This window comes from Phoenix dactylifera, chromosome 8, assembly GCF_051530095.1.
Source record: "Phoenix dactylifera cultivar Ajwa chromosome 8, Ajwa_hap1_PhDact_Kaust_v1.1, whole genome shotgun sequence".
Lineage (NCBI taxonomy): Eukaryota > Viridiplantae > Streptophyta > Magnoliopsida > Arecales > Arecaceae > Phoenix > Phoenix dactylifera.
Genome location: NC_143197.1, coordinates 11154929 through 11179583, shown reverse-complemented (window position 1 = coordinate 11179583; position 24655 = coordinate 11154929). Strand labels below are relative to the sequence as shown.

General features: G+C 37.3%; 1 protein-coding gene across 4 annotated transcripts in view; it reads left to right on the top strand.

Moving 5' to 3' along the window:
- REV3 (recovery protein 3) overlaps positions 1-23750 on the top strand; it is a 44135-nt gene extending 20385 nt beyond the window's left edge. For 2 of the 4 annotated variants that reach the window (XM_008803883.5, XM_039124622.3), the window contains 12 exons: positions 764-2057; positions 3245-3499; positions 3580-3953; positions 4135-4280; positions 9050-9638; positions 10867-11013; positions 19716-19991; positions 20710-20817; positions 21328-21533; positions 21623-21926; positions 22109-22780; positions 23403-23750. In XM_008803883.5, the coding sequence (XP_008802105.2) occupies positions 764-2057; positions 3245-3499; positions 3580-3953; positions 4135-4280; positions 9050-9638; positions 10867-11013; positions 19716-19991; positions 20710-20817; positions 21328-21533; positions 21623-21926; positions 22109-22780; positions 23403-23576 (4545 nt within the window). In that variant the 3' untranslated portion in view covers positions 23577-23750. The remainder of the gene's footprint in view (positions 1-763; positions 2058-3244; positions 3500-3579; positions 3954-4134; positions 4281-9049; positions 9639-10866; positions 11014-19715; positions 19992-20709; positions 20818-21327; positions 21534-21622; positions 21927-22108; positions 22781-23402) is intronic. The other 2 variants (XM_088702783.2, XM_017844943.5) reach the window with 2 other exon arrangements.
- The last annotated feature ends 905 nt before the right edge of the window (positions 23751-24655 follow it).

The window sequence follows — 24655 nt, the reverse complement described above, 5'->3', positions numbered from 1 at the left end:
TGCTCTCTAGTATTAAATGAACCAGATAATTATTTAGAATTTCACTCTCTTTGTCTATGTTTGGTTGTTGTTTAGATGAGGGTTAAATGGAATAAAGACCCCTTTAACCCATTTATACTACTTCAACCTGCCAAATTCCAGAAAGGTGACCGATTTATTTCAAGGATAAAACGGGCATTTAGATGTTTGTAAAGCTACCTTTTCCACCGGACATGGACTAAACTATTCTGCCCTATAAGTTGGAGTGGTTTATTCTAGAGTAAAGTGGGTTAGGAGTAAGTTAACCTATTTCTGGGTTAACTTGTTCCACAACCAAATGCAGCGTCAAGTTTAAGGCCTCAGTTATCTTGTCCAAAATTAATCAGAAGAAATTTGTGTGAATTTTATTACTATAGCTTAAGATATACTGTACTAATGCTAGCACTTTATGATTATTGACTCTATTTTACAATTCTAAAAGTAAATATGAATTAAGATCACCCTTTTGGATATCATTAAATCAGTTGGATGGTCCTTATTTTTCAATTATTAGTTAAGTTGTTGTTTTTAAGTATTTTTCTAGGAATTATATACCTGGTGGATTCTTTCTTACTTGAACTATATGCTATCCACATTTGGGTTCAACTTGTAAATCTTATCTTATTTTTTTCCTATTTTTTTAGCATTATTAGTTTTATGAAAATTTGTCTCATGATAGTTGATTTTTCTGCAACTATTATTTTACTTGTTTTCTATCGATGTTGTATCAATTGTTCTTTTGTAGAGTTTAGATACTGAAGCGCTTGGGCTTTTAAGCTGGCTTGCATCTTCACAAGCTGTAGAAGACTTGACTACTGATGATGAATTAGTTCATGAAGCAATTCTCAGTCCCTTATTTCCTACAAAATCCTACCAAAAGGCTTTAGAGATGGCTCATCAAGATTATTTGAGTGCTTCCCAGCAGGAATGCCAGGATATTCTTGATTCTGTTGAAGGTACCATCAAGTCTGAGGTACTGAAGGAAAACACTTCTTGTGCTGGGGATCATGAGCATATGGCCAGTATTTCATCAGGTGATACAATTCCTCAAGTTGATGGATCATCTGATGATAATTTTAAAACTCCATGCAAAGCCAATCTTTCTGAGATAAATACAAGTAGTGAAAGGGAGACATCACCCACTCCTCTGATGGCAAAGTGCACAAATACGAGGCAAGACAGCATTCACAGTAGAAACAAACTTCTATGGTGCCCTTTGCCGTTCTCTGTTAAAGAAAACGAGCATGAAGATTTTAAACATGGCTCTGTTGATTCTCCTTCAGATGATTTGATGAAAAATGGTACCGAGCATTGCACCTCATCTGGGAGCAAAGGGGAGAGGAGTTACAATGCTACAAAAGTTGATGCAGGCACAGGGACTTCTAATGAAAAGGTAGGAAAGGCATTGGCTGCATGTTCTGTGAGAGATTTGATGAGGAAAAAGCGGTGCTTCCAGGGTGAGCAGTCTGAATCTGATAGACCTTTCATTAAGTCATTAACTGAGGTGAAAAAGAATATGATTTCAGAGGGATCAAACTATCATGTCTTGCCCCTTGACACTTTACATGTAAGGTCATCTGAAATTGTTCAAGAGAACATAATGTCCGGTGAAGGTTGCAAGCAAGATGTATGCACATCCAGCATTCTTAGTGAAGAACAAGTAATTTTGCATAGTGATAGCAAGCACATCTGTAAACATGACGCTGACGTTGCTCCAGAGGTCTTTGCTGAAACACACATTAGCAGCCAAACAGATTCATATTCTGCATTCGATACAAACCTTCTGCAAACTAATAATCTGGTCAGTGGAGAAGGGGGTGCAGGAAACAGTTCAGTTTACCCTGATTGCAAAACCTGCAGTGGTTCAAATATGGAAAAGACTCCTTTAGAATGTATTGAGATGACTTTTGGCAGGAAACCACCCTCTAAAGATCAGATTGAGATGATTTCAGAGGATTTTCCTGGGGCTACTGGGCGGCTTGTTGGGCCCTTGAATGCTCATGATGAATCATCAGCCTTCAATTCTTGCTCCGTTTACTGTATGTTATTTTTTACACTCTTTTTAAAACATTCTGTATATCAGCTTGAACGATGCTTAATTATCTTGGAGTGATTTTGCACTGCCTATTTGTCTTGTAAAGGTTCATCTCATAGTAGTTTTTCTTTTCATATACCAATATAATGTGTCTGGAATATGTATAAAGTGTTTTACATGGTGAATTAGTGGATCAATTCTTGACTTGATAGAATCTTATCATATATAACCATTTTGGGAACTTGACTTGTTACTATTAAAATATATTTTTCATGTTACACTATACCAGTCTATACTGGTATGTACTAGCCTACTAGCCATACTGTACCATACCAATACTGAACTGATATGTCACATGGGAAGTATACTGAGTATTAGTATGCTGAACCAACCCCTATATCAGGCATACCAATATTGTACCATGATGGTACCGGTATAGGGTCCGTGTAAAGATTGTGAACCTTGGTATCTTTAAACATAAAAGGGAACTGCAGAGGTACTAAGGTGACTATTATGATTGATGTTGTTGCCCACTCAATGGTGGATACTGGACCTTTTTAAGGATTTAGATATGCAAAATTGGTGGTTGTGGTCCTACTACAATCACTAGGATGACATGATTCTTTCAACAACTGCAAAAGAGTGCCTGCTGCAAGATCTATTAATTTCAGCTCATATCATCCTTTTCTTTTTGGCAAATATGTATTGGCCACATTCATAATCAACTTTGGACAAGTATAGCTCATCGGAATTGTTAGTTTGCATTATGTGGCTTGAAGTACCACTTGCCTACATTTAATTTATTCTTGCGCTTAAAAATGTTTTGGACCCATGGAGTTGCACATTAGTTTTCAGTGACAAACGTATTTCTCTGTATTATCTGTGGTTTGCTGATTTTTGTTGTGTGTGTTGTTATTTACACTGTATTTATTATTTATGTGCATGTCATGCACTCACTATGAACTTCCTGTGGAACTATGCTGGATGTTTTGGTATCTATCATCTCTAAGTTATTTTTGGCATGTGTATTTCAATATTTGTGAATTTTTGTTTTCTATATCATGTACAATATATTTTTAGTTTGTGCATTTCCTTCTGTTTGTTAACAGTTATGATCTGCTGACACATTGTTGTTTTTCTCTATTCTTTTATTTTTTCTCATCCTCCTAATTTCTTATTCTACTGTTTCAGTTGAGAGGCAGGGGAAGGATGACATCCTCCCTTTTTTTGAAAGGACCTCTGTTGATACAAGATCATGTAGATTGTTGCCTAGTGTAGTAAACCCTAATTTTGGTCAAGATTCTGCAGCAGGTGCCCCAACTCACTTCCAAAATGATGGTTCAGTTTTATACTTACTGACTCATGCATTTTCACCACCAACTTCAGACTCTGTTTGTCAATGGCTTTTGGAAGAAGTCCTGTGCTGCCATTCGGATGATGCCACTGGTATGAGTAATGAACAATAATTCTTCATCATATTTCTGATAGACCATTTTGATCTAATCCTAAAGTCTTTGGAATATTAGGTGACTCTGAATGGAACCTGCCATTATCATCACCAAAGTCTTCTTTCAAGTTCGGTAATGGCCCGGAGGACGCTGGTAAAGGGCCTGCTTGTGATGGTTCCTTGCCAGAATCTAAAGTTGCTTTTCATTTGAAGCCAGATTTCTCCCCATCAAGTCAAGAAATAAAAATACACTTGCCTGTAGTTGATATTCTTTCTAATGATACAAAATTAGCTGGCAATCGTATGAAAGAAAATGCAGTTACCGATAGTTGTCATGCCTCGCAGATTTCAGGTCCAGATGGGAAATCAGATCTTACCCCTCTCAGTCAAATTGGTTTTCGCGATCCTGCAAGTGTTGGTTGTGGACAACAACTGACAATAATGAGTCTAGAGGTTCCTCCCTTTGTTTTTTCCTTTATTTTTTACTTCAACATTTTTATGGCCATTCATGCTGTTAGTTGTTTTGTGCTGTTTTGAGTGATTTGCTCTGCAACTATGCATTCCTTCATAGTGAAAACCCTTAATAATGTTCTTTGTGAGGAATAATAAACTCTGCTGCACCATTTTATGACAGGTGCAGGCAGCATCTAGAGGAGATCTACGACCTGATCCCCGATTTGATGCCATAAACATTATATCTGTTGCAGTTCAGGAGGATACAAGCCCTGCTTTGGATATTTATGTCCTTATGCGTGGTAACGATGACGATTCATATAGGAGGTGTTTGATCTATTTATGTATTCTCTGTTTTTGTTACTTGTTTTGTGAGATTTATCACAATAAAGCAGTGGATTTCATTCCTATGAATCTTCTTGATCAAAAGGCAAAACTCAGGCTGTTCTTGATTTAATCCTTGAATTTGGTTTGCATTTACGTTTTCATTTCATCTAGTCTTGAATTCAAGGTTTTAAAAATTATAGTACAGCCCATTCTGGTGATGGTTGGTATTGCATGTACCATGGTATAGGCCAGTATCTACTCGTTGTTCAGCCAGACTGGAAAGGGTACCTGCATTGATATTGGTAGATACAGGGTCAATATGACTCCCTGTATTGTAATTAAAAATTCTTATTCTTAATGGAGATTCTCTAAGTTGTAGGTATTTCTATGAACAAACCAGTTTGCCAATTGACCATGCTATTTTTTTTTTTTTACCTGGGCCAGCATGTTTTGTAGGTGCTTTTTCTCTACGTTAATTTTCTTCCATGTGGTATTCCAATCATGTTGAATCCTCTATTATCCCTTTCTGTTGCTGCTACTCGACCATAGCAGTAACTAGAATCATGATAAATTCTTTTGAGGCCTTTGTAGTTCATGTATTGCATATTTGCAGTCATATGTCACACCTTATGACTGGAGAAAAACTGTGTTCTTTCTCCTCTTCGTGGTGAAAAGAATCCATGGCTGTAGATTGTAGTTGATGATTTCTTGTTTGTTGAGTGATTTATGATGTAGTCATATTTCACCATGACAGCATGTATAATCTTCATCCTACATGTCAATATTTAATCATCATGTGGTGTTGTATCTCTTTTGACAACCAAAACTTATGAATATGGTTTGAGGCCAAATCCTACCAATACAAATCCGGTAGTAGGAAGCTGAAAGTAAAAAATTCACCGCATTTATCATGATATAACTTTAAAAATGTTTGAACTTCAAAAAACCAAAACCAAATGTTCTGAGAATTGGCTTATTAAGTGAGTCATCACGCATGTGGAAAGACACAATTGCTATCTTTGATATATGGTTTAGAAGAACTTGGAACTATTAAATCTTAGTCCACATTTGTAGAGGTTGAGATGTTCTTGCATTTGCAGTCTTTGTGCTATATAGTTATTATTCTTTATACTGCTATTGATTATTTTGTCACTATTTGCTACCCTCTATATATTGGGATTACATCTCATGTATATGATTTGAGCCCAAATCCAGTATATGCAAATTTTGTGAGGGGAAGCTTAAAATAAAATTTTACATCATTAATCATGATATGCAGCTCATAAACATGCCAAAAAACCAAAACTTGAGTGTTTGGGTGTTTCTTAGAATTTTGTTTCATAAATGAACTGTTTCAGTGGTAATATACAATTATTTGCTTTGATATATGTTTTAGAAGAATATGGGATTACTGAATCTTGATCAGTTTAGGATGTATTGATCAATTCTACACCTTTTAGTTTATATGCATGCATTATGGAACTCAAGACCTACCAAAAGGATAGCATATCATCTACTTGATGCATAGGTCAACTGTAAAATCTCGAAAATATCTTATTTTTTAGCATTTAGGCATTGGAATATTGTAGATCATGATTAAAGCCATATATTTTCATTTTAAATGGTCTATGGTGCATTTTGCACTGGTTCAGTTTAAGCTGAAAACCTGTGAGAACTTCAGTTAGGTTCATCATGGTCATAAGATTCAAGATGAAGCTCTGGCATTCATTAGCACTCAATGCTTTATTTTTTTTTATTCCAAATTTCATTGTTGCATTGTAGTTGGTGATGATGAAACAATCAAGTAAAAATTTGTCATCAGACCATGGTTGTCCATGTTGAAGGATCGTAACTTTTGTACTTGAGTATGTTAGGAGTAAGCATAACTTGAGTATGTTAGGAGTAAGCATAACTTGATTGGGACATCATGTGTAGAATTAAGAAGCAGGGGGACTGGGCGTAACCAACTTGAAGCACTTCAACAAAGCACTTGTGTGCAAGTAGTGGCAGCATCCTCCCTCTTCAACAAGGTCCAGCACCGTGGAAGAACCTCATCTTTCTTAGAACTATAAGAGAAGGATCACAGGGAGAGGTGGCAAGCTACTGAACTGCTGCTTCACCATTCTGGAGGGGGGTTCTAAGGCAGTATTTTTTAGTGGACTCAAGGAGGGTGGTAATGGCCAAAGCACTAGATTTTGGAAGGACCTCTGGCTGCCATTTTGTGATTTTTTTCAGAGACTATTTCATGTGGAGATAAGAGGAGATATTGTACTCCGGCCCTCGATTCAAGTATGTTATAAACAAGGTTTACCATACCAGTACGTACCGTCCTTTCTAGGTATACTATATCAGTACCGTGCTGAGACTCGATACAAGAGGCATACCGAGTTGCAGTCTGTCGAACCAAACCCTATAGTGGGCATGCCAACATTGTACTAGCATAGTACCAGTACGGATTCTGGTATTGAGATGACTAGCCTTGGTTATAAGTTATAACAAAGAAAGCTGTAGACTACAACAACTTGTTAACCATGTTGAATGAATTCCCATAATATGGTGGTGGGGAAGAAGAGGGACATTCTTAGTGAAGAACTTCTATAATTTCTTTGGAGATGGAACCTCTCTCCATTTGCCATGGTGGGATCTTCGCTCCATTCACTAGACCTCTATGGACATTTAGTGCTCCTGAGATGGTTCTTACTATGATAGACTAAGGAAGTATGTGGCCAGTGCCCATTGGGTGTCAATTTTGTGGATGACTTGAGGAAACGGTTAACCTTCCATTCCTGAAATGTGGTTATATCCAGTCTGTGTGGAGACAATTTGCCCACTGTTTTAATCTTGGACCATTCCTGGAGGATGTGGATTTGTGGGTTCAATGGTGATGGGATAAGCTCAAGAAGTCTTGGGGAGCTAGATGGGATTTGTTGTTGTTGCAGTCTGTTGGGCTGCATGGCTTGAGGGAAATTCCGAAGTTCTCGGTAACAAGAAACAATCTGGGACGTTGCTCATTAGAAGAGTTAGAAGATGGCTTAAAGACTGGTATGCATGGTGAGACCAAGAGCTCAAAGCCAAGTGGAGAAAGTCCTACGTAAACAGAAGATAATCGGTTAAGGTTCTATTGTCAAGAAGTTTGTGGGAAGTGAAATTGTAATGGATTTGTTGTTGGGTGGGATGCTGGATTTTTGTATTATGTCGGCGTTTTTGTTTTCTTCCATTTTTGTTTCTCTATTTCATTGTCTTAGGGCTCGTTTGGTTCGCGCGAAGCATTTTTCCTCTTAGGAATATGATTCCTGGGAAACAAATTCTTAGGAAGAGGATGCCTAGGAAAGTACTTTTGACATATTTGGTTGACTATGGAAAAGTAACAAATTTCCAAAGTGCTTATGTTTGGTTGGCCATCCATTTTTCTGGAAAAGTTATGTATAATTCCTGTTATGCCCTTAACAAAAATTAGATCTTTAATGCCTCTTTAATGTTCCTTTAATGCTGAAGAGCCTTTTTGGAAAAAAGTAAAAATAAAGTGATTTCCGTCTCATGGAAAAATAACTTTCCCATGTTTCTCATGGGAAATACTTTCCCATAAAATGTGGGAATCATATTTCCATAGGAATACAACTTTTCCGTCTCTCTCATTTGAAAACTCCAACCAAACAAGAGGTATCTTATTACTTTCCTGTTGACCACACTTTCCCCCTTTCTTTTCCCGCGAACCAAACGAGCCTTTAATGAATTTGTTAGGCTCTCTGAACCTAACATTCTCTCTCAGAAGAAAAAAAAAAGAACAGTTATATTTTTTTGGAAAAAAAAGATCAAAATTACAAACAGCAAGAGTCCACTTCATGCCTAATAGAAATGAAGCTTAATATTGACAAATAATGTTGGCAATGTCTTGCTGACATGGTATTGTCACAAAAAATATTCAACCTTTAGAAATATTTAATTTCTCATAATATGTTTGTTGGCTGAATCTGTTTCCACATTAGCCTAAGTTATTCATGAACTATTATATGCTTTATGATTTTTCTGAATTTATGAATTTTGCAACTCATGAAGTATCCATATTTCATAGACTATTAATTAATGATAATATGTTTTCTTGTTGCTATTGTGTGTTGTCGTTGCCTCCGTCATGTTTTAACATGAGTTTCCTTTTTCAAGTTATTTTTCCTAAATTATTTTAATGGCATTGGTGATTTTTCTCTTTTTTCTCCAATTTCAAATTTGTATCTAGCTATGCCATTCCCTAATGCCAAACTTGTGATTATATGACATGCTGTTGCGATGAGATCAAGATTACAGTCTTCATGTAATCAATGCTAGTAAGCAAAAATAATCATATATTATTTAATATCAAGGTTTACCATACCAGTGCGTACCGACTATACCGGTATGCAGTAGGGGGTGTCCTGACACTTAATACGCCGAACCGGATACTTTACCGAGCATACCGATACTATAATAGGATGGTACCAATACAGGGTCCGGTACTGAGACGGCGAATTTTGTTTAATATAAAAATCTCTATATCGTTATCTTTGACCAGTTCACTTGCTGGTGATCCTTGATAATTACCTTGATGCATGATCAAATTCTTTGGTGTATCATTTCTTGTTTCTCAAAACTAATGGCATATAGATGGGACCAGGATTGTCGATTATGTTTACGTACTCTTTACTGACACTGTTCTGATTTTTTTCAATTTGTTTACATATAGAATGAAAAACTTACTCTTGTTTCTGTTAACTGATTGTTTAATTATTTGTCAGATGCAGAAATATTGATGGAGTTTCTGGTTGCAATATTGTTGTAATATCTGAAGAAAAACTCCTCCTGAATCATTTTGTGAAGATCATTTCTTCAATTGATCCAGATGTTCTGATGGGATGGGAGATTCAAGGTGGCTCTCTTGGTTTTCTTGCTGAAAGAGCAGCACATCTAGGTATTAGCTTGCTTAAGAACATTTCTCGTACACCAGCATATGAGATGAAAAAAAGCATCCGGAACTCAGCAAACCCTGAATCGTGTAATGTACTTCCTGAAACTTCAGTTGCTGATACTGTTCTTGAGGATGCTATAATTGAAGATGAATGGGGTCGTACCCATGCTAGTGGTATACATGTTGGTGGACGGATTGTGCTTAATATATGGCGACTCATGCGTGCAGAAGTTAAGCTTAATATGTATGCTGTTGAAGCTGTGTCTGAAGAAGTTCTGAGGCGAAAGATTCCATCAATTCCATGTAGAGTATTGAATAAATGGTTTTCAAGTGGTCCTGGTCAAGCAAGATATCGATGTATAGAATATGTCATGGAGAGGGCAAAGCTTAATCTTCAGATAATGAATCAATTGGATATGGTAAGTAGCATTCTTTGCTAAGTAGTACATACCAAAGATCTGCAGCTGTTTTCGTGTTGTTTCCTCACTGATAGTCACCTGAATTAGAATTGGAGTAATACTTTGGTTTTGTTGTTCTTGTAAAAGTTCAACTGCCAGTCCATGGAATGTGCTTTCAATTCTAGCAAGCACTCTCAATCAAGGTTCGTCATCTCGGTACCGGACCCCATACTAGTACCATTCTATAACAATATCGGTATGTGGTACAGTACGGTACAACGAGACATACCGAGTGTTGGTACAGTACGAGTCTGCATACTAGTTCGGTACCGATACAGTACAATACGGTACATCCGATACAGTATAATACCGATTGGTACGGCAAATCTTGCTCCTTATTAATCATTTATTGCATTATATAACACATGGTGGATTGTTTTTAATTTACTCTTATTTTTCTGAATCGGATTAATCTTCTGTCTATAGAAACAAATACAATTTGTCTTTTCAAGAAAGTCTGAGATTGCCTTTATTTTTGATATAAAAAAATATTGCTAACCCAATTTAACATGCATGCCAATGAACTTATCTTGTAAGTTGTTGCATATCTTCACTTCTTATCTTATTAACGATTCATCACCTGTATAATTGCTTTTAGGTCATGAACAACTTTGGACCAGGTTTTAGTCTAGCATGATACTTGTTATGACAAGGATTTGAGCATGGAATTTTGGCCCAGCAAGGTTTGCCATACTGGTCGATAGCGTAATGTACCAGGCACACCGTATCGTATCGATACTTAATCGGTACGTAGTTTCGTACCATACCGACACTGGGTACGTCTCACCATCTTGTACCATACCGTGTATCGACATTGTAATAGGATAGTACTGATATGGGGTCCGGTATAGAGACAGTAAACCTTAAGCCAAAGTTTAGTCCATGTTTGATTCAAGAAAGATCGTGCCTATATAGACCAAGCTTATTTTGTTTTGCTTTCTAACAAGAAGGCCCATATCCGACTCACGACTCTTTAGCACTGGGTTGAATTTAGCTCTTGATTGAGTTTTGTTCTGATTTGAATTCATCTTAACAATTAGATAGCTTTGGTGATTTTGTCATTTAATTTTCATTGAAGAATGACAAAGAATATGTAAGTTATGGAATAAATGATTGACAATATAAGTTTGTATTTGATTTACTTTACAGGAGTTTGTCTTATGGGTTACTGAACTATTATCTTTTGCAGATTAATAGGACATCTGAGCTTGCTCGTGTTTTTGGCATTGACTTCTTCTCTGTTTTATCACGAGGTTCACAGTTTCGTGTTGAATCTATGCTCCTAAGATTAGCACATACACAAAACTATCTCACAATATCTCCAGGAAAGCATCAGGTCTACTGCCATTCCTGTCAGCCCCTTATTTTGTAAATAAGTTTTATTCCATTGATATTGCTCATTTGCTGATGCTTGTAGAAGTACTTGTTTTGCTTCTTCCTGAAGATTCTCTTAATGTTCTGTGCTAGTGACTGTACAACAAGCTATTGCTTGATAATTTGTGACATCACTGTAATTAGTTTTTTCTCCACTGACTGGGATACTGAGCTGGAAAAGAAAAGCTACTGATTTAGATTTACTTAGGGCTTATTTATTTTATTGTCCTGTGGTGTCATGGTGGCATCATTTACTTTCTTTAAGTTTTGTTTTAGCCTTTCAACAATTTTTATGTGTAAATTGGTCCCTTATTGTGAATCTATATAGTGTTTTTCTCCTTTGGGCATCTGTCCTCAGTTTACATGCCTGTAACTTGACAACTTAAATGACCAATGGTGATAAATATTAATGGAGCACCAAATCGAAGTATTTAAATATTTAGATTAGCAACTACGGGCTTTAGGGGCTTTACCTGTGGGCTGACTCTACTATCATAGTTCAGACTGCTTGTGCCTTCATCCATGGTCGTGAACCTCCATCCATGGTGAGGTATTGCCCCTATCTACCCATGAAGAGTCCTAACTCCTACATATACCTCTTTTTATAGTAACTGCACACCTTAACTATCTGAGCTCTTGCTCAAGGGTGAATGACAAAAGGCTGTCTCACATGCATCACACATGCCAAGCCAAAAGTCACACATTAACAGAGCAGCCTTCTCCTCTTCCTCCTCTCCAGGCCCCTTGAAGTATATATGCATTAAGATTCTTATTCAATATTTGGCTGGTTGGAAACCTTCACATATAAATGGCCTTTTGTCCTAATCTTATTCAACACTGAGACATTTTAACTTGTTTCAAGCATAATGTCTTCAAACTAAAGAAAAGCTTTGGACTTTGGCAGCATAGGGCATTTTCAAGAATGCCCATTCGCATAAAAGAAGTTGCCTTTATTAGCATTTATAACGGTTCTTTGTTAAAATTTCATCTTACGCAGTCCTAAGTAGAATATCTGGGAATTAAAAATCCTGCGGTTTTAGTAAATACAATCTGTTACTTGGTTGAGGCATCATTGGAGTTGTATAAATGCTTTTGTTAATTTAATAGTTGAGGCATAGTTCTAGATTTTCTATATTGAAAATTCTATTCCAGAGACCTAGAAATCATTAAGAACTTAATAAGTTATTCAATCTTATTATCTCACTTATGTCTAACAAATATGTAAGAAATTTTGTTAAAAGGGAGAAAAAATAAGACATGGATAGCATCATTATACTGTCTTAATTACTTTATATTTTTGTAGTTGAATTATGTTTTCAAGACTTTCTTTTTGTTATTGTCCCATTTTGTGCCTTAATCCATTTACAAGATTCAGCGCTTGGCTTTTTGTTATTGTCCCATTTTGTGCCTTAATCCATTTACAAGTTTATGAGGAATACAACAAATTTGTGCAAGCATACTTAAAAAAAAATCTGCATATGCACACATATTTAAATGTCATGCATGCCTTTTATTGTATGATAAGAGGTTAACACTTTATTGAACATTAACTCTCCTGTCCAAGATCTGCCGAATCGGTACCGGGACCTATACCAGTCGGCGCCCGGTATGGTTCGGTGCCCGCTCGATGCCGAACCAAACCGGTATTCTCAAAAAAACTTAATTGGTAATCACTCTTTTCAAACTTTTTCTATGAATTTAAGTCTAATTCACCCGACTTATGAAATTCATCAAAGAGCCATAGGTTATAGTAATTATTGGCCTCTTCGATGTTTTTTTGACGTTTCTATGATTTCGGTTTAATCTAGATGATGCATCTTATTACTTTAAAATGATACAAATCATAAAATGAACAACATAAAATATTCTTAAATCAAGTAGTGACATGGAAATTAAAAAATAATACAATCAATTACATACTTAAAGTCTAACATACATACCGATATCTAAAATTGGATAGAGTGGCGATGCCTCTCATAAATATCTGGATCATCAGCATAATCTGAAAGCACATCAACCCCCCCATGTAACCAAGCGGCATTGTAGTTTTGTATGTTCATTTCATAAGAAACGCACGTCGGGTTATAAATACTCTTGAATCTCTCGCTGAAGCTCTAGCTCTGATAGGTATTCTTTGGCTGATAATACGGCTATGAAGGGGCCCATCCAAATATGCCGGCAGCAAAATTCGACCCGTAAGTTGCTCCGGGCTGTTTAGGGTAGTAGCCACCGGAAGATGCCTTGTACATACTATATCTATATCTATATCTGCATGGGTCATAGGCTGCCTGTGGCTACGGGTAATAGGATCCAGTATACGACTCGGAACCTGATACGTCCATGAATCCTACTCCATGTGCGAGGTCATCTGCAGTTGCATTGTGTTTTCTTGAATGACTTCGAGGAGCCCGCCTTCTATATGCAATCGTATCCTCGCGAGCTCTACCAGATCATGCACCGTGGTTCCTATCCTGTGTAGTACGCGTAAATTGAGACTCACCGGTGAATCGAAGACCACCCTGCAGCTGTCTCATAAATACCAGCTACCTATCCTCTACTCTCTTTCTGGCCGGCAGATCTATGACCACCAAAACTATCATCATTGCTGCCTATGGTCTCTAAATTTGAGTGTACCACTCTTCTATACTCTCCATTGGGGCTACAGATGTCTTTTATTTTTTTTTTGGTATGTTGGGTAGCTTCCTGCTTACTTTTCATGCCTTTCTCTACCCAGCTATGTATGCTGGAAGGATGTATGTCGCCCTTCTGATCGAGTAGACTGGATAGCATAGTGGCCTCATCTAAGCATCTCTTGATCATATCTCTAAGAATATCTTAGACAAGGAGTCATGTGGTGACTAGCTCCTCTGTGGTTATGGCTGATCAGCTAGATGAACGCATGGAATATTGCACTCAGCCCATTGCCCTGCAACGATCCTAGCCTTGCTGGCTATAAAACTAACCGGTCATGGAGAGGATCTTTGCTCATCAAGCTTCGGCTCTTGCTGCTGGCCCATAAGCTATCCGACCATAGGATCATCCTCATCATCAACGAAAGCACTATGGATCGGATCTGTATACTTGAGCTCCACTTTCTCCTAAATGCACTTCAATTATAACCTCAGATTGTAATGAACATATACCAGGTCGTTGAAGCACTTCTGTGTCAAACGGTTCCTTTTGCTTATTGTGGATGAGGGCGAAGGTGGACTAGTTGCGCCCACAGCCACTCGGAGATCTGTCTGAGAGGATCTGGATAGCTAGCTACTTAAGATATTTTGCGGATAGTCCAAAATGAATCCATCATTCAACTACAAAAATATTAAAGAAAATTACATATAAGATAATACTATATTAATAACCATCTATTGCCAGGTAAATTCATACTTTTCTTATTTATAACAGTTGCTGATACTCCAAAGATGTCGTTGCTTTCTCGAAATATTTTGGTCCGTGAAAAAGAACTATGTTGTACTATGTTAAGAATAGAAGATACCAGTTAACTTTCACATGTCACTTAAGTTAACTTACTTCTTCTGGACATAGAGCCACGACTTCTGGATCTGGCTCCATCTTGTAAATCACATTATGGAGAGCGGCCAAAAGTTTGTCATCTATATCGATTTCAGGTACAATGTACTGAAATCGATGGTTCAGATGGTATACTGCACGTAGAGTTTGTTATTGTCTTAGTAAAATTAGACAAATACAAGAGCAGTCTAATTTTCAATATTCTTGCTTGCCTGCTAGATACAAGTTCGTACCTATCTGGTACTCCCACTGCTGCTCAATAATATCGATGTACTCCTAGGCATGTGTCGGCTCTGTCTCGATGATCTGAATTTTTAAATATTTTTAAATTTAAAAATATGTTTAAATATCATAAATTTAAAAAATATAATTTCTACCTTAGAAATTACTTCTGAATTATGTAATACGTACTACTAATTTTTCATTATTTTTGGTATTATTTATATATTTTAAATTATTTTTTAAATTTAAAAATAATTTTTAAATATTAATATTTTAAAAAATTAATTTCAGCTCAGATCCATGTAGAAGTCAACAATGGATGCTATATATTTTTTTTAGGCCCTCGAGCATGCATCAAAGGATATTAATTTCTTATTTTTTTAAATTTAGGCCTAGGCCACTATGCGCATTATCGCATTAAAATTTGAGCGACTAGATACCGAATTTTTATGGAGAGTAGTTTTCATGCCTCTAAATACGTTTTTAATTTCACAGTTTTATTTTTCAAATTTTATTTATTTTTAAAAAATTATTTTTAATCCAAAAATATATTTTTAATTTTAAAAAATTATATATATTCTAAAAATTAAAAATTTTAATATCAACGTGTACAGCGTCCATAGATCTATAACATATAAAAAAATTAAGTCGAAATTGAAAATTTTGGCATGATCTTTTTTTTATTTTGTAATTTTGAGCTATTTTTTCAAGCATCCTTCAAAAAAAAAAGGAGAAAAGGAGATAGAAGAGAGAATGCACACCTTATTTAACCTTGAATCCTTCTTCTGATAGCATGAATTGATGTTTGTGAATTTTTTGTGAAGGAAAAGCGGTGGAGCCGCTTTCAAATAGCGTTGGGAAGGCCTGAGCTAATTGATGCCTTAAAAAGGCATTAGGTGGTGGCAGTGGCAATAATGCCCAATTCGGTTCGAAACTGGGTTGACTCGATCCAAACCGGTCGGTTCGTACTAAGTCGGCACTGAACCGGTCGGTTCGCACCGATTTCGGCCGGTCCAATAACGGTTCTGGGCGGAACCAAATATTATAGCCGAGCCGACCCAATTTCGCACAGGGTCGGCTCGGTACTGCCTGAACCGGGCGGTTCAGCCCAGTTCAGCAGACCTTGCTCCTGTCAATGGTGTAGTAACATCGAATAATCAAACTAAATCTCAAATTCCCTAACTCTAATGATAATTTCAATGCTTAAACATTCATTAGTTTATTGCCATTATGATATAGGAAGTTTTGCATAGTTTTATGATGTCATTATTTTTTTTAGTATGAAAGGGTTTACAACTTTTAGTATGGATAGAGAGACAAGCGGGTTGTGCTCCATGCCCATCAAGGGAGTTTAAACTTACATCTTGTCAACTGGAAACATATAATGTGTTGTAAATTGACAACTCACATTGTTGATCATGATTTAGAGCATGTGTAAAGCCTAAAACTAGAAATTAAGTTTTGGAGGTTTTCTTCCTTTGCATTGACAAATTGGATGGTATTGGTAGAGCTAAGGTGCCAAAATGCATGGAAATCACATTATTGATCATGTCTCTACATTCATAATTGCCTACAAGCAAAACTAGATGGATTTGGACCAAGGTTCACCATACTGATACCGGACCATGCTGTAGCCATATCCCTTCTATAGCCTCTTGATGAAATATATGAAGATTTTAAGAACATATAGGTTTTGGTTTCAAGATATTTTAATCATTGTCTGTCATGATTAATGGGGTCGTTTTTGTTTTATATGGTCGATCATATGCTTTTAAACAATAGGATCCAAGCTTAAATAAGCATGTAATGTAATGATAGTTCAACACAAGGTTTGTAGAACTACCCTGTATCGCCCAGTACGGGGCGTACCGTACCATACTGAAAAAAATTAGTACGAAACATATATTCAAGTCGGTACAAGCATCATACCGCCCGTGTCGAGGCGTACCGCCCCATACTGAGGTGTACCAATCTGGTCTGTACCGAGGTGCGTACCAGTCCGTATCGAAACATACTGAAATGAAAATTGAAAAAATAGTAAGAGATCTATCTTGGCATAGAGTAGTAATACCAATATGGTATTTGGTGACGAGATTGCGGAGCTTGTTTCAACATGTTCTTTATCTATATGCGAGTGTATAGCATATTTCTAGCTTTATATCATTGTCTTCTTTTTTTCCTAATAAAGTAGTTTTGTTAATTGTGATGCCATTGAAGGTCATTTTGATTATTTTCATGTCTTTATATTTAGAGATTAGGAAACAATATTATACTCTTCTAAGTTTATTTGCTCTAGAGTGCCTTTTATGCCCCTGCATGCTCTATGAGCTCAACTTGGTCAAGCTCGTGTTGAGCTTGATTGAACTCATGGACCACCAAGCTAAGCTTGAGCTGGCCTAGCTTGCTCTGGACCGGCTTGCTTTCACCCAAGCGAACATGTTTCTTAATACAGACAGGTTCATAGTTTGCCATACCATCCCGTACCGACCGATATGGAGTGTACCATAATGTATAGGAAGGAAACCGGTACGAAACTTAACTTCAAGTCGGTACAAACCCTGTACCGCTTGTACCGAGGTGCATACCAGTCTGTTCCGAGGCGTACTGACCTGTATAGCGGCATACTGAGATAAAAATTGAAAAAAATAATTAGAGAGCTATATCAGCATAGGGTGTATCGTACCATACTGTACTATACCGAACCAACAAAGTACTGGTATGGTACCCAGTACCCTAAATGCAGACCTTGGATAGGCTACATGTTAAATTTTGATGCATTCAACTATTTTGACTTTTGTGAGATTCAAAATTTGACAATCTTTGTTTGATGATGCCTAAAGATTGAGGTATATGTATTGTGTTTGTTCTACCTTTGGCCAATATAGCAAACGTCATTGTGGAGGATCTAAGATTTTTATCAAATTTGCAACTAGTGTGCTCAGAAATCTTTCTTGAAAGCCGAAAAGCAAAACCAACCAAAAATCATTCACTCTTGCATATAAAGGATGTGTAAGCATAGTTTTGGACCAATCCACAAAAATCCAGAACTGCTTACTATATATGTGATTGTTTAAAAAGTGTTGGGTATTTTCATATTGTTTATCATAAGAATTAGTAACAGTATACTTTTTTCCACATTAAAAGCCCAACTTAGGACTTCAGTTCATGTAAAAACTAAACGAATACATACAATTATGTCTACATATTAATAATACATACGTCTTATACACTTGCTGATAGTGTTATGGGAAGTTCCTTTTTTGTAATATTACTAGTGGTTCGACATGCTTCCTTTACTCCACAATATTGTGACAAATGCAGGTTGCAACTGGATCAACACAAATACAAATGGAAGAGGCTGGCAGTTATGCTGCCTCAAATGATGATTGTCTGAAGTCTGAACATTGTAATTGGTTGCACCAATTGACCCCCAATTCCCATGGTAGTTGGCCATGTCTGGTATCATGGCATAAGTGACTTGTCATAATTGTTAAATTAAACATTTGAAGCCAGTCGAGGGCATTACTTAAAGGATTATGTACTTGATAGGACAGAGAAGTAGAGAAAAAAATTGTTGAAGTACCACAAAACAACCTTGTAATAAATCAAGTGGATTTTTCTCTTTTTTGGGGGGGAGGGGGATCAAAAGGATATGAAAATTATAATAAGCAGTAAATAAACTGATGAGGAAAGGAACAAAGGTATTGAGGGGTTTAGCAGGCCAAATGCATTAAAAAACCAAGGACATAGTGGAATCCAGAATGCATGGAAATCAATTGACATCCAAATGGTTCGTAAACAAACAAAAGGTGAGAGGAGAGGACACTAAATTGTTCCACAAAAAAAAACTTTAGAAATCTTTACGGTAGCATTTTTAAGTGAAATGGAAGATGATGTGATGCCTACCATACATGAACAGTTTGAGCAGTTTTAATAATGAAAACTCTTAAAATTGGTGATGATTGATTCTGATTTTGTTGGTAGTGGTCATGAAGAATTAAAAGGGACGGAACGACAACATTGATTCTTTAAGTCGACACTCAGAGAAAATGTTGTTGTGAGTAGGGTCTGCTGGAACCTCCAAAATCCAGCTAACATTGGTGCTGTTTCAAATCCTATGTTGTGGTTAGTAGTTTCCTATTTCTTATCTGGCAGCTTTATGAACATCTCATTGGATTTAGCGTGTCTAGCAATAGTTTCTGTTGAACATAGAGGATAATGTGAGGCTTTGATCCATCACGTGGAGATGGGCCAAAAAATGTTGATGTTGTGCTTCAGATCTGTGAAGTTGTCACTTGTGGACATGTGGACGTTGCCCAGTTATGGTATCCAAGGTCCTAGGAGGGGCAAACTGGGGATAATCCTAACCTTTGGTATTTTTTTTGCACAAAGTGGCTACCCCAGGACTCAAACTTGTGTTATTGTACTTGTCAGCCCAAGCTTTTTACAATTTCACTGAGCAATGACCCTCATATTGATTCCATGTTGTCACTGTGAAGTTGTCACTTGGGGCCCAAAAGAATTACTGCATAGCTTAGATTCCATATTACCTGAGTGTCGTGTGTTGGATGAATGTAATACTGCAATGTCTGACTATGGCCCAGATGATAACTCATAAAATGTAATGACTTGAAGCAAATGTATAGGTCCTATAGGATATTAGGATGACTTTTAAAAATTGATATGTCTATAGATATGTATAACCTGGTTGAAGGCTAATTGAGGATAGCTAGGAATTGCTTGTCAGCTGTTCATGTATCTTTTTTTGTGTTTCTCTGGATGAACGCATTGGCAAGTATATAGAGTAGTCATTGTATTTTCTAGCATTTCCCATGCCTGATCTAGCATACACATTATCTATGTTGTAATTTGCATGACTTCTGAAGCTATGAGCCACAATGTTCTGTGCAGGTAGCCTCGCAGCCTGCAATGGAGTGTTTACCACTTGTTATGGAGCCAGAATCTGGGTTCTTTGTTGACCCAGTTGTTGTACTGGATTTCCAATCCCTTTATCCATCGATGATAATAGCATACAATCTCTGCTTCTGTACATGCTTGGGGAAAGTCGTTCCTTCCAAATCAAATGTGCTTGGTGTTAGCTCTTATTCACCGGATCCACATCTTTTGAGGGATTTAAAAGAACAGCTTCTGCTAACTCCAAATGGGTTTCTGTATATTCCCTCAAAGGTGACGTATTGCTGCTCGTATACTTCAATTTCCTTCTTTATCTGCATGAGATTGTTCTATTTCTAGTTTGTATGACTACCTTTACTCTTGGTAGTTGACTGCTTATGTTATATGTTTCTTGTGATTATGAATTGGAAGCATATTATCTTGATCTTGTTTGCATGTTGATGTGTTGTCATTCTATTTGAAATAGTTTCTCATTAGTGAGTAAGCTGTTTCCACTAGTTTTTTCCCTTTATCTTCATGTAAGTGAAACTTCTGAATCCATTCAAAATTTCAAACAAATCTGACAATCATCTTGAGTGCTGAAAAGAAGAATTGTTAAAACCCAATAGGATATTAGCTTGTAAAAGTGATACCCAGATTAGCATTCTGGATAGAACTACTGAGCCCTGTGTCAAGTTGCATTGGCTTAGAGCAAACCACAAAACATGTAATTAAGGTTGAACATTTCTATCAATGGAGTTCTTTTATATGAAGCCATTAATATAAGAGCCTGCAAGTTGATACATCAATTCTGAGCTTTAATGCTAATGACAGATCTAGATTTAAAATGACTTTCCTGTCTTCCTGGTAAACATGTATAGATTTTTCAGGCTCTCACTTTTTTCAACCTAATGATTACCAGAAATCAAGTATCCAGAAGCATAGTTACGTGCTGTCAATCTTCAACGCCTTACTATATCTAGCCTTCTGTTTTTTGTTTTGACTAATGCAGGTCCGTAAAGGCGTGCTACCCCGCTTGTTGGAGGAAATATTATCAACTAGGATAATGGTGAAGCAGGCAATGAAAAAATTGAGGCCTTCACAGCAAGTTTTGCAAAGGGTATTTTTCTTCTTCTAAAATTGCATATATCCTGGAAGCATCATGATTTTTTCTGACTCATGCAAATATTGTCACAAACTCGATATGGATTATGGACATTTGAAATTTGGTCATTAGCAGAAGATTATTAAGATTATTTAATAAAATGGAGAAATTTTGGAGTAAAAATTGAGAAAAATCTCTACAGGGATATATTTTTTAAAAAATAGTAAGTCATTGATGGCCTCAGTAAATCTATGAAGGCATGAAGTTCCATCATCCCTTTCAAGTTAGTACTTCACCTGTATGTGGTCGCAGGACAATGATGTTTTTTTTTTTTGACAGATTTTACATGTACACTAGTATCTTTGTTTGCTGATTCTTGGCCAGATTTGACAAGGCTTAATGCACCTTGACTCTCACTTCTAGTGTGCATGCTTGGAATTTCTATTAGTTGAATTGCACACATTAAAACATAAGGCCATGTGAGATTAGCTATACAAGTTTGCCCACTGATAATTTCCTTTTCAGATATTTAATGCAAGGCAGCTAGCTCTGAAGCTTATAGCCAATGTTACTTATGGTTACACAGCTGCCGGCTTTAGTGGTCGCATGCCTTGTGCAGAACTTGCAGACAGTATTGTACAGTGTGGTCGTAGAACACTTGAAACAGCAATCTCATATGTAAATGCAAATCCTAAGTGGAAAGCCAGGGTTGTATATGGTGATACTGATAGGTATTCTTTGCATGGTTCACCATTTCCCACTTGTTTTTATTGTTGGCTGGAAGTTTAGTATTGATGTCAATGATTACTTTTCTGTATAGCATGTTTGTTCTCCTGAAAGGACGTTCAGTGGAAGAGGCATTTAGGATAGGAAATGAGATTGCATCTGCAGTGACAGCAATGAATCCAAATCCAGTGACATTGAAATTGGAAAAGGTCTATCAACCATGTTTTCTTCTTTCAAAGAAGCGCTATGTTGGCTACAGCTATGAGAGTCCTGATCAAAAAAAGCCAACTTTTGATGCCAAAGGTATTGAAACAGTACGCAGGGATACATGCCCAGCTGTTGCGAAGACCCTGGAGCAGTCTATAAGATTGATTTTTGAGCATCAGGATATATCTAGAGTAAGACTTTTGGTTCATTCAATGCAGTTTATTTTGATTTTTCATTTCCATGTTACATTTGTGGGCAGATGGACGCCATTTTTTTTATATCAGTTACCTGCGTACATTTCTTGTGTAGGCACTTCCATAATAGATGTATTTTTTTTTCTTCCCTTTTTTCTTCTTTTTTTTGTGTGGTGCAGGTTAAATCCTATTTGCTGCGTCAATGGACACGAATATTATCTGGAAAAGTATCTCTTCAGGATTTTATTTTTGCAAAAGAGGTTCGCTTGGGTACTTACAGTGTTAGGGCTTCTTCCCTTCCGCCAGCAGCGATAGTGGCTATCAAGGCAATGAATGCAGATCCCAGGGCAGAGCCACGCTATGGAGAGCGAATCCCATATGTTGTGATTCATGGAGAACCTGGAGCCCGTCTTATTGACATGGTTGTTGATCCATCTAATCTCCTGGAGATCAACTCTCCATATAGATTGAATGACCTGTATTACATCAATAAGCAGATCATTCCTGCATTGCAACGAGTGTTTGGGCTTCTTGGCGCTGACCTGAACCAATGGTTCTTGGAAATGCCTCGCCCAGTAAGACCATCACTGGCTAAACGTCATTGTTATGTGTCTCATTCATGGTCTTCTCATGATATTGATGATAGTAGACTAGGGATTCATAGAAAGGCACAGACGAAAAGAAGCAGGATAGATACCTATTATATCACAAAGAATTGTATTCTGTGTGGTGAGTTGGTTCAAAGAAAAGAATACTTGTGTGATAAATGCTCGGAGAAGGAAGCACTTGTTGCAACAGCTGTGGTTGGAAAAACTTCAAAGTCGGAGAGAGAGATCCAACATCTTACTGCTGTAAGTGCTGTTTATTTTTTCGCATCGTCAAACATTATCACATGGTGATAATTTAATAATTTGTGTAGAATACCCGGTGCATTTTTTGACTTAGAAAAATAAATTGAATGTCTTAGTCAACTTAAGAAAATTGATATCATGGACTTTCAAGTATAAAACCATAACCATAACGTTGAAGCCTTTATTGTCTAGAGTCAGCTTGTAATTTTTCTTTCCATGTTTTCCTAATATTCTGCATTTTATGCAAACTTCCAAGATCACCGATCTATATCTCCAGTCTTTCAGCATGGACGTGTAGCAACAACCATATGATACAAGACACTTGTCCATTTGCTTAGTTGCATGGTACATCGTACCGATCCGTACGGGACGTACTATACCGGTTTGGTACGGCTGGCATACCATATTGTACCAATTTAGTACGGATAGCGTACCGACATTCGGTACGTAAAAAAAATTTATGTACCGTAGTATACTAATATTATACTAGTATGGCACTGGTACGGGTTCGGTACCGAGACGGCAAATCTTGCTTAGTTGTTTGTTGGTCCTAGTAACAATGTACTAATTTGTGTGCTCGACTGTGGTGCGGGAGAGCTGACTGCTATATTTGATATTGCAGATATGCATGCATTGCGGTGGCGGTGACTGGATCCTAGAGAGTGGGGTAAAGTGCACTTCTCTTGCATGCTCAGTCTTTTACGAGAGACGAAAAGTTCAAAAGGAGCTACAAGCTCTCTCCACATTTGCAGCGGAAGCAGGACTGTATCCAAGTTGCAGGGCTGAGTGGTTCTAATCTGTAATTTATTTTTCTAATGAGGTTTTTCTCTTTGGGGTGTATTTCTAATGAGGTTGTAATTCAGATATGTAATATATTGTTTGATAAATGTATCTTCTGTACAGTATGTAAAATATATGTTGTATCAATACCAGAAATATACCAAATAAAACAGTTTCATTTATTCAGAAATAACGCTTTGCTGTTGGGACGCATTTTAGTCAGCTGGTGGGAGATAATTTGGAATGCGGCAAAAGAGGAGTCCGCCTGGGTTGAGCCATGCCTCCGGGCACCAATATTGTCGACGGTAGATAAGAAAACCCACGGTGACAGCTCGCTTATCACATCATATCTCTCAATCGCCTCTTTTCTCTTCTAATAAGAAATCGGTCTAAAAGATCTAGGCTTCAAGAATTGTAGCATCGACCAAAGATGTGAAATCCCACTGGGCGCAATCCAGTGGGCAGCAGGTGTCTGAGACCGGGACCGGGCAGCGTGTTGGGGGGCTTCCACCCCTGGGTGTGGTCGCGTGGCTCTGCTTTAAATCTCAAACTTCGGAGTTTAGAGCACGCTCGTTCCACTTGTTTCTTCTTCTGCCTCTTGAATGCGGGCGTTGTATCTGGTTTGATAAATTTATGCACCCATCCTCATGGTTTTGGTTCTGGATTAGGCCGGCTTCCATGTTCAAATCTAATTTGCAGTTTTATTTTGCGATAAGATTTGTATCTAGATACGTGCATATTGATCGCATAAGAAAAGTTTGTTGTATCATTTCTAACAAATTACCAAATAAGACAGTCTCGTTTATGTAGGGAGAAAAATCTGCGAACAGTTCTGCTGGAGCCAAAAAAAGCGTAGCATTTGTCACAGAAATTGAAAACCCTCGAAGCCATTTTGATGGACAGGTGCATGTCAACAGTACACCATGTGGTAACGGCCATTTGATGGACAGGTGCCTGTCCACCGTACACCTTGTGGTAGCGGCCATTTGATGGACAGGTGCATGTCAACAGTACACCATGTGGTGGCGGCCATTTGATGGACAGGTATTGGGAATATGTCAACAGTACACCATGTGGTAACAGCCATTTCACTGT